The sequence below is a fragment of the Physeter macrocephalus genome, chromosome 9 (assembly GCF_002837175.3).
Source record: "Physeter macrocephalus isolate SW-GA chromosome 9, ASM283717v5, whole genome shotgun sequence".
Taxonomy (NCBI): domain Eukaryota; kingdom Metazoa; phylum Chordata; class Mammalia; order Artiodactyla; family Physeteridae; genus Physeter; species Physeter macrocephalus.
The window spans coordinates 32,648,502-32,660,102 of NC_041222.1; the positions used below are offsets into that span (position 1 = coordinate 32,648,502).

General features: G+C 43.5%; 1 protein-coding gene across 6 annotated transcripts in view; it reads right to left on the minus strand.

Moving 5' to 3' along the window:
• TLE4 (TLE family member 4, transcriptional corepressor) overlaps positions 1 to 11,601 on the minus strand; it is a 152,233-nt gene that overhangs the window by 10,868 nt on the left and 129,764 nt on the right. For all 6 annotated transcript variants that reach the window (XM_024126816.3, XM_024126815.3, XM_024126819.3 and 3 more), the window contains one exon: positions 1,304 to 1,553. In XM_024126816.3, the coding sequence (XP_023982584.1) occupies positions 1,304 to 1,553 (250 nt within the window). The remainder of the gene's footprint in view (positions 1 to 1,303; positions 1,554 to 11,601) is intronic.

The window sequence follows — 11,601 nt, forward strand, 5'->3', positions numbered from 1 at the left end:
GCGATGTTGCCGTCGCTGCAGCATGAGAAGCAGACCTTGGAGTCGGGGCTGATGGCCAAGGCGTAGCAGGCGGGGGCCGAGGACGTCAGCTCTGCCTTGATGCGCGGGGTGGGAGCCGCCAGGTCCCAAATGGACAGGGTACTGGCTTCCCCTCCCACAATTAGGGTGCGACCATCAGGGAGCAATCGGCAGGAACGGATGTAGTTATCCCTGTTCTGTGGAGACAAAACCCATCAAGAGGTTATTCATGAGGAAAGGAAAACAGCATTAACATGAGAGCAAAAATCCATAAAAGTATTGTGTTCCCTCCTGGTTTCAATGAGCTATTTTCACTTATGACAATGATAAAGTGGATTAATTCTAGTAAATTACATGAAATTAAGGAAGTACTTAAACTTGATCTACAAAATTCAGTACTGAGAATATTTAATCTTAATTAGCATGAAAATGCAAAGATCTAGACCCACTTTCGGCACCAGCAAATCAACCAGCCGCCTGAGTCATTTGCACACGCAGACGCAACAGCCCTCACAACCCTGGAAGAGCCACACCGGGAACCGGGTACACACGGCCTGGCTGCTGAAAGGCCCTGTTTCTGCTGCCAAACAAGTGCCAGGGAGTTAGAGACCTTGTGGTCCCTTCCGTTCGCCCGGCCCTGCGTTACCTGGCCAAGGGACAGCATGGGCTTGATTAAGCAGCACCAACTGGGGGCAAGGCTTGACCAAGGTGTGTTACGTGACAGAAAACACCACGTCCTCCCAGCTCGTGAGGTTATGGGAATCTTGTGCAGTCACCTTAAAATGACCTAGCATCGTGCTGCCGTGAAACATGCTACTGCTGGTCCAAGGATGAAAATCAAACTGAAATTTCCTAAATAACCCGAGGACGAATACCCATGAGACAGCTAACGGGGTAGCTAGTGTTTGCCAGGTGAAGTATTAAGTTACTCTTGTCTCACAATGTGACAGATCCTGATACTTGGGTGCACTCTCACAGAAACCATCGTGGGCTCGCAGTTTTCTTAAACTCCTTTATCAGACAGGAAAGCAAGTGGTCTGCCTGTTCCCATGCACTGGGCAGGGTGAATGAAAACTGCACTGGAGCAAGTGCCACACGTGAAGAACCAGATAAATCTACCTTAAGTAACTGAAAGAAGACACACCTTCTCGTCAGCGCTCCGAGTCAAACAGCACAAATCACTGAAGACAACTACCCGCTTGGGATCAATTCTCTGTGCTGCTGGTACATCCAGGTCCTGTTTTCTGCCTGAGGGCTTAAACCACGTTCATCCACATTCACTCACCAGACAGTCGAGCTGAGAGACGGGGCTCTTGTTGCCGGGGTGGCTGATGTCCCAGACCTTGACGCAGCCCTTGCCACCCGTGTACACGTGTCGCGTGGGGTTGCTGATGGTCACCGCACACACCACCTCCCCGTGGTTCAGGGTGTTGATCTGGCGAGCGTGGCGGGGGATGCCGGGGCCAATGAGGGCGTCCGGGGGGAAGGGGACAGGCTGCATCTGACCGTCTGCAGTAACGTGGAAGGAGTATGCTCTAAGGCAGTGGCGAGGAGAAAAGATAGGAAAGGGAGAATGCAAAAAATGTTACTTAACTGATCACTGTAATGAGACGAGAAATAAAACAGTTTCAGTGCTACGTATGATTTGCAAACAAGTCAGATTTACTGAATATGGTGGAAAGAACATAACTTTCAGAGCCACAGAGCTAAATCTATGATCAAATATCATGTCAGCTCTTCACTAGCTGCTGTGTGACATCAGTAGTTACATAACCTCTCTGAACCTTACTTGGTTCTGATCTTTAAAATGGAGTGAAGGCTACCTACGCTTCTTAGAGAATTTATAATAAGATCACCAATGCCCAGCATAGTAACTACTTCTCCAGGGCACTCTACAAACTTGCATTGCCTTCTACTTCAGGTGATTCAGAAGTCTGTGATAGGATTTTAACCTATAGATCACTTCACTCCAATCAAGTGACTTACTAATGAAAATCAGTAAGCTAAAATTATGAAGTTTTAAGGTGTTAAGAGGATCTAGGCCTAGATACTGAAATGGCATATGACCCACCAAAAAATGAAAAAAAATTTTTGGATTAAGTCTCATCAGACTTGACAATAACAAATCTTAGTAATCCTATTCCCAATGGAATTAGAACCTAAAAAAGCATACTGTGTGCCTGCCCCAGAGGCCCACCTGTGAGTTCCTATCAGCAGCTCCATCTCCAGGTCATTTCCAGGGAAAACCCTCCAGTTGTGAAAGCATTTGGCTCTAAAATGCAACTTAAGTTAAAGCATCTCCCTCAACAGACATCTCTATTCTTAAGGCACTGAAGTCAGGGAACAGTCAGCAAGTGAGGCCGCTGGGACGCATGTTGGGTTTCAGGAGGCAGGAGGTGTCGGTGGTAGGCAGGAAGGAGCAGGGCCTGTCTTGGGGAACCATCACGGGCAGTAGCCCAACTTTGGAGATGATGTCATTGTCTTTGGCATGGAGCTTCAGAATGTGCTCTGTTTATGGGAAGAAGTTTATGAAAGACATACCAAGGGAAAACATCTGTGGGTAGACGAAGGACAGGAGCTTGGACCTACTGGCGAAGTTTTAGAATCAAAACAGTTTATAGTTCCTTAATGCAAAAATCTACAGGCTAGCCACATGCATCAAAATTCAGCCCATTATTGAGGGGACATCATCAACAAAGTCCCAAATGTCCCCAGAAAGGATGCAGCTGTGGCAGATTTGGGGACCAGAGGGCAGAGGGCTTTCTCTCTCTCTGTAAATTACGCAGAGAAGTGGGTTAGAACTGGGCTGTAGAAGAGAAGGAGTATGTGGGACTGCTGAGGGGGAAGTGGTGGGAAGCTAGGAAGACAAGAGACATATTCCTGTGGTTGAAGCAACGGACTTGGAGACATGCTGGACGCGTGGCCTGGGAGACAGAGATGCTGAGCAGGGCTCTCAGGCTCGGAACCCAGGTGGCTAGTTGGCCACAATACATCAGTGAAGGTGACAGGGAAGCTTAACTGAAGTGTACACACGTGGGGAGGTGAATGGTATGGTTTTCTTCAACCTGAGGGCACGTGAGAACCCAAACACCTCAACCAGAAGTTGAGCACTGTGATTCAGAAGAGAGTTCAGATCAGAAAGGTCAATGTGTGCTCATCCACAAAGAAGTGATAGGTGAAGCTAAAGGAGCAGAAAAGAATAATCCTGGGGCAGATTATGTAATGAGTAGACGAGATGCAAAATTTAAGAAAATGCTTACAACATGTAGGGGACCTCCAGCAAGAACAGTCAGAGAGGTGGATAATCAGGAGAGACAATAACATGGAAAGGGGGAGCAGATGGTCAATTACATATTTCTTGGGTTATCCCACTGCGAGAAGCACTTGTGGATGCAACAAAAAGGACTGGGGATACAACAGAGAGAAAAAACTCCACCTACCCCCTATTCTCCAAAAATTACATTCTGGGGGCTGGGGGTAGGTGGCAGGTGGGCTGAGGGGCTGATTCATTAGTGAGATACAAACATATATAAAGATTAAAATGTCAGATGGTCAATGCTATGAACAATGGACAGGCCATGTACTCTGGGAATTTGACAAAGTGAGAAGAACAGGGAAATTCATGGCAATGGGGCTGCAATATAAAGAACAGATATTAATTTCCTTGGCCAAGAAAGGAAGATGGTATGAGGAGGAGTATGGTACACTGAAGGCCAGAGGCAGGTAGGATGCTTACACTATTCACTTAGTCAGAAAATATTTATTAAATACCCAATATGAATCAGGTACTATCAGATGCTGGGGAATCAGAGGTGAATAAGATATTCAAAGTCCCTATCCTCCAGAGCCTACATCCTAGAAAGGAAAAGAGCTAACATATAAGCTGATAAATCACTAACCTCAGACAGCAGTAAATGTGCTCGCTCTCGCTCTCTCTCTCTCGCTCGCTCACACACACACACACACACACACAGTTTCAGATAAAAGAGACGGAAGGCACGCAGCAAGGTCCGAGGCGGTGTGCAAGCTGAGAGCTGAGGGAGGACCTAGTCTTGTACGCGTAGAGGAGGGGGCAGTCAATGCAAGTCTAAGAAGCAGCAGCAAGGGAGAAAGCCAGGGGCACTCAAGGGAGAGTGACAGGCTGGAGAGGGTGCAGGGGCCACGTGAAAAAGGGCCTCGTAGGCTGTGAGGCGGAGTTCGGCCTGTTATTCCGAGTGGCGTGGGAAGTCACTGGAGATTTGTGTGTGGGGCAGTGAGCGCCATGATTCAGGTCATGTTTTCAAAGGATTGTTCTGGTTGTTGGGGGAAGCATGGATTATAGGTGGCAGAATGGAAGAGGGCAAACTAGTCAGGGGGCTGGCTAGTGCAGCAATCTAGGGGGAAGCTAGTAGCCAGGGCTTGAGGGACAGTTAGAAAGCTGGGAACGGATCTGCAATTCAAGATTTCTCTGGGTAGAGGCAGAGAAGGCTGTACTGGATGGCATGCATGGATCCTGGAGGTGACAGTGAGGGCTGATGACAAGGTCTTCTTTGGGGTCTATAAGTAGGTAACTGAAGTTGAGAAGGGCAGAGGTTCACTAGAGGTGATGTGGCCCAAGCCCTGAGATGATGTTACTGGGGGGCTGACCTTGTGAACAGCAGTGACACCCAGGATGATGGCAGGCTCTGAGTGGACCAAGTGTCAAGTTTTTAATTAATTGGGAAATCTCCCAAAAAGGCTGAGGAGCAGGTAGAGACCCACAGCACAGGCCTGAAAGGGGTTGGGTTTTCACAAGAAGGTAGAATGAGTTCAGTTCTGGAAGAGACTGGAAAGGAACAGGAGGTGGGGGAGGGAATCAACCATAGCCTTTATCAGCCCTGCCACTGGCTCCAACTGCTGATGTGAAGTAAATGAAAGGGCACCCCTTGGAGGGCTGCAGGTGAAGGGGTCTCCTCGGGAGAGAGCCAGGCATCAGTTCAGGCAAGGAGGGGAAGGCAGTAATGCTTGTAGAGAAAGGATGAGATTCTGAGGGATGACAATGGAGACATAGGCTAATTGATTTAGCAATTAAGAGGTCATGACGACTAAATCTTAAAGAAAGAAAAAGGAAGATTATTCCAAGTTTAGAGATGGTGTTATACATTCTTAATGATAGTCTCCTTGAAAAGACATCCCTTCTCTCCCCTCTAGAATAACTAAATGGTTTTTAAAGAGCCTTGAGAATTTAAATAGTTAAGAAATCAGGCAAACCATTTCTTTTGAGGTTTTCAATATGACATTATTCAACTCAACCACAACCACTCTGTGAGCACCTACTATGTTCCAGGAACTCCCTTATTAAGAATTTCAAGAGCCTAATTGCATTAAGGATATAATGTAGCCCCCTGTTTTCTATTAATATATATAAGACACTCAAAACTGGAAGAAAGAAAGCTCTAGTACATACTTATCATCAGATTTCAACGAACTCTTTGATGTGTAGCTAGCAAAGAGTACTGGAATGTGTAATGAAAGCCAACCTTTCTAGAAATTAGGGAGGCCCAGGCTTGAAAACCTTTTCTTTTTCTACCTAACTAAATGCATCAATACTCCTTATCCACATACTCTGATTTAGACGTCATGCTGAGATACAGTATCAGGTAAGACACTTGCCTTGCCCATAAGTGGCTTGTAATCTAGGAAGCATGATGAAAAAGTATAAAATGATTACAATACCAGGTGCAAGATGGGAAGGATGAAGTTCTGTGGTGGTTCAAAAACCAAACATAAAGCTTATGTTTCACGAGAGACATAGTGCTGGAGATGGGTTTTAGAGAATGGAAGGATTTTACCAAAGAGGGAGGAAGATGGAAAAACCATTCCAGGTGGAGGGAGCAGCTCTAAAAGGAAGAGGTGAAATGATCTGGGTAAGTCCTGGATTGGTTTTAATTGGGGAATTCATTTATTTAACAATGACCCAACACAGTAAGTGGTTGAAGGAGCTGGCCCGAGCACAGCCTGATAAAATACATTGCGCATGCGCGCGCACGCGTGCACACACACACACACACACACACACACACACACACACCCCACACACAATGTATAAAAGGGAGGGCCTAGAAGGCCAGCCTGAGAATTTCACAAACAGAATTTACTGAAGAGTGTTTTTAGGAGGAGGAGTGGGATATTACTGGGGCAAAGCCACTCATAGAATAAATTTGGTAGCAAGGAGTACAATGGATAGGAGGTATAAGAGACAATTCTTTGAATAATCTAGACGAGAGGCAATGGGGGACCTGAACTAGGCAACGAGAAGGATGACACACTAGAAGTAACTGGATATGAAACTGTGTAGGACTCAACTAATGAGATGTGAGGAAGAAGCCAATAATAACTGAGTTTCTGAACTCAGGGAACAAGGAACAGAGTACTCTGAAAACCAGGCAACTGGGAGGAACATCTAGTCTGGGGAAGCACTTTGTGAATATGATGAATTTGTAGTGCAGTAATACACACTCAAGATGCCTAGCTGAGATGTCCAACAAAGAACTAAAAATACAGGGCTGGAAGGAATAGGTGCAGGGAGACAGAGAAATTCTCTCGGCAGGCAAAGCTACTAAAAGCTAAGATTGATCTCCAAGGGAGATGGTGAAAAGAAAGGAAGTTTGGACTTTCTGACAAAACTATACTTCAAACAATTCAGACATCTGCAAATCTATCTGTTTAAAACATGTGTATCGAAGTTGCTGTTTTATTTGGATCACCATCTTTTGATGAAACTCCAGCATAGCCAAGAAGATTCTTGGCCTTCCCACCTCCACCTCCCTCTATGAGAGGCCCACTTCTGTAATGTCATACTCATCATTTCCATGCTTTGCGACACCTTGCCCAAGTTTCCAATGTCTCATGAGATAGAACTAGACCTTGAATTCACAATGAAAGGTCTGGCTGTGATACTGATACTTCATGCAGGAGGACAGAAGACTGGGTTCTAGTAGCATGTGAACCCACTAGCAGGTTACGAAGCCAACAAATACTTGAGGGTTTGCTGTGTGTCAGGAATTGTTCCTATTTTGAAAAATCTTGCTTTATAAAAACAAATAAAAACAACAGAGAAGAATTTCTGAATTCTGAGCAGCCTAAAACCCATAAATCTGAGATTTTTTGTTATGGCTGAAATCACATGTCATTTCCCATAATATAATTAGTGCAATGGTTTTAATCAAATACTTTAAAGATGAGCCAAGTGAAGCTCATAATAAAGTCACTTCCTTCCTAGTGTCAACTGACAGAGTCAGAATTCAAACTTGGATCTGTCACACTCCAGAATTCATATTCTGTTGAACACACCATGCTCTCTTTGGGGATCTTGATGTCATTTGCCAAATGCATGCGGTGTATCTCTGTCACTCGAGGAACAAAAATTCTCAGCCATGGAGATTGGTTCAAGATGGCAGATTAGAAGGACGTGCGCTCACTCCCTCTTGTGAGAGCACTGAAATCACAACTAACTGCTGAACAATCATCGACAGGAAGACACTGGAACTCACCAAAAATTATACCCCACATCCAAAGACAAAGGAGAAGCCACAATGACACGGTAGAAGGAGTGCAATCACAATAAAATCAAATCCCATAACTGCTGGGTGGGTGACTCAAAGACTGGAGAACACTTATGCCACAGAAGTCCACCCACTGGACTGAAGGTTCTGAGCCCCACGTCAGGCTTCCCAACCTGGGGGTCCGGCAACGGGAGGAGGAATTCCTAGAGAATCAAACTTTGAAGGCTAGCAGGATTTGATTGCAGGACTGGGGGAAACAGAGACTCCACTCTTGGAGGACACACACAAAGTAGTGTGTGCATCGGGACCCAGGAGAATGAGCACTGACCCTTCAGGAGACTGAACCAGACCTACCTGCTAGTGTTGGAGGGTCTCCTGCAGGGGCGCGGGGTGGCTGTGTCTCACCGTGAGGACAGGACACTGGCAGCAGAAGTTGTGGGAAGTACTCCTTGGCGTAAGCCCTCCCAGAGTCCGCCGTAAGCCCCACCAAAGGAGCCTGGGTAAGCTACAGTGTTGGGTCGCCTCAGGGCAAACAACCAACAGGGAGGGAACCCAGCCCCACCCATCAGCAGACAAGCAGATTAAAGTTTTACTGAGCTCTGTCCACCAAAGCAACACCCAGCTCTACCCACCACCAGTCCCTCCCACCAGGAAACTTGCACAAACCTCTTAGATAGCCTCATCCACCAGAGGGCAGAAGCAAGAAGAACTACAATCCTACAGCCTGTGGAACAAAAACCACATTCACAGAAAGAAAGACAAGATGAAAAGGCAGAGGGCTATGTACCAGATGAAGGGACAAGATAAAACCCCAGAAAAACAACTAAATGAAGTGGAGATAGGCAACCTTCCAGAAAAAGAATTCAGAATAATGATAGTGAAGATGATCCAGGACCTCGGAAAAAGAATGGAGGCAAAGATCGAGAAGATGCAAGAAACGTTTAACAAAGACCTAGAAGAACTGAAGATCAAACAAACAGGGATGAACAATAGAATAACTGAAATGAAAAGTACACTAGAAGGAATCAACAGCAGAATAACTGAGGCAGAAGAACGGATAAGTGACCTGGAAGACAGAATAGTGGAATTCACTGCTGTGGAACAGAATAAAGAACAAAGAACGCGAAGAAATAAAGACAGCCTAGCAGATCTCTGGGACAACATTAAACGTAACAACATTCACATTATAGGGGTCCCAGAAGGAGAAGAGAGAGAGAAAGGACCCGAGAAAATATTTGAAGAGATTATAGTCGAAAACTTCCCGAACATGGGAAAGGAAACAGCCACCCAAGTCCGGGAAGCACAGACAGTCCCAGGCAGGATAAACCCAGGAGAAACACGCCGAGATACATAGTAATCAAACTGATAAAAATTAAAGACAAAGAAAAATTATTGAAAGCAACAAGGAAAAAACAACAAATAACATACAAGGAAACTCCCATATGGTTAACAGCTGATTTCTCAGCAGAAACTCTACAAGCTAGAAGGGAGTGGCATGATATATTTAAAGTGATGAAAGGGAAGAACCTACAACCAAGATTACCCTGCAAGGATCTCACTCAGATTCGACAGAGAAATCAAAAGCTTTACAGACAAGCAAAAGCTAAGAGAATTCAGCACCACCAAACCAGTTCTGCAGCAAATGCTAAAGGAACTTCTCCAAGTGGGGAACACGAGAGAAGAAAAGGACCTACAAAAACAAACCCATAACAATTAACAAAATGATAATAGGAACATACACATCGATAATTACCTCAATCGTGAACGGATTAAATGCTCCAAACAAAAGACACAGGCTCACTGAATGGATACAAAAACAAGACCCATATATATGCTGTCTATAAGAGACTCACTTCAGACCTAGGGACACATACAGACTGAAAGTGAGGGGAGGGAAAACATATTCCATGCAAATGGAAATCAAAAGAAAGCTAGAGTAGCAATATTCATCTCAGATAAAACATACTTTAAAATAAAGAATGTTACAAGAGACAAGGAAGGACACTACATATGATCAAAGGATCAATCCAAGAAGATGTAACAATTATAAATACATATGCACCCAACATAGGAGCACCTCAATACGTAAGGCAACTGTTAACAGCTATAAAAGAGAAAATCGAAAGTAACACAGTAATAGTGGGGGACTTTATCACCTCATTCACAGCAATGGACACATCATCCAAACAGAAAATTAATAAGGAAACACAAGCTTTAAATGACACAATAGACCAGATAGATTTAATTGGTATTTATAGGACATTCCATCCAAAACCAGCAGATTACACTTTCTTCTCAAGTGTGCACGAACATTCTTCAGGATAGATCACACCTTGGGTCACAAATCAAGCCTCAGTAAATTTAAGAAAATTGAAATCATATCAAGCATCTTTTCTGACCACAACGCTATGAGATTAGAAGTCAATTACAAGGAAAAAAATGTAAAAAAACACAAACACACGGAGGCTAAACAAAACGTTACTAAATAACCAAGAGATAGCAAAGATCAATAAAACTAAAAGCTGGTTCTTTGAGAAGAGAAACAAAATTGATAAACCATTAGCCAGACTCATCAAGAAAAAGAGGGAGAGGACTCAAATCAATAAAACTGGAAATGAAAAAAAGGAGAAGTTATAACAGACACCACGGAAATACAAAGCATCCTATGAGACTATTACAAGAAACTCTATGCCAATAAAATGGACAACCTGGAAGAAATGGACAAATTCTTAGAAAGGTATAATCTTCCAAGACTGAACCAGGAAGAAATAGAGGAAGGAATACTCTCATTCTATGAGGCCACCATCACCCTGATACCAAAACCAGACAGAAATACTACAAAAAAAGAAGATTACAGACCAATATCACTGATGAATATAGATGCAAAAATCCTCAACAAAATACTAGCAAACAGTATCCAACAACACATTAAAAGGATTATATACCATGATCAAGTGGGATTTATCCCAGGGATGTAAGGATTCTTCAGTATATGCAAATCAATCAATGTGACACACCATATTAATAAATTGAAGAAAACCATATGATCATCTCAATAGATGCAGAAAAAACTTTTGACAAAATTCTACACCCATTTATGATAAAAACTGTCCAGAAAGTGGGCAGAGAGGGAACCGACCTCAACATAATAAAGGCCATATATGACAAACCCACAGCAAACATCATTCTCAATGGTGAAAAACTGAAAGCATTTCCTCTAAGATCAGGAACAAGACAAGGATGTTCACTCTCGCCACTATTATTCAACACAGTTTTGGAAGTCCTAGTCACGGCAATCAGAGAAGAAAAAGAAACACAAATTGGAAAAGAAGAAGTAAAAGAGTCACTGTTTGCAGATGACATGATACTATACATACAGAATCCTAAAGATGCCACCAGAAAACTACGAGAGCTAATCAATGAATTTGGTAAAGTTGCAGGATACAAAATTAATGCACAGAAATCTCTTGCGTTCCTATATACTAATGATGAAAAATCTGAAAGAGAAATTATGGAAACACTCCCATTTACCATTGCAACAAAAAGAATAAAATACTTACGAATAAACCTACCTAGGGAGACAAAAGACCTGTATGCAGAAAACTATAAGACACTGATGAAAGAAATTAAAGATGATACCAACAGATGGAGAGATATTCTTGGATTGGAAGAACCAATATTGTGAAAATGACTATACTACGCAAAGCAATCCTCAGATTCAATGCAATCCCTATCAAATTACCAATGGCATTTTTTACAGAACTGGAACAAAAAATCTTAAAATTTGTATCGAGACACAAAAGACCCTGAATAGCCAAAGCAGTCTTGAGGGGAAAAAAAACGTAGTTGGAGAAATCAGACTCCCTGACTTCAGACTGTACTACAAAGCTACAGTAATGAAGACAATATGGTACTGGCACAAAAACAGAAATATAGATCAACAGAACAGGACAGAAAGCCCAGAGATAAACCCATGCACATATGGTCACCTTATTTTTGAAAAAGGAGGCAAGGATATACAATGGAGAAAAGACAGCCTCTTCAATAAGTGGTACTGGGA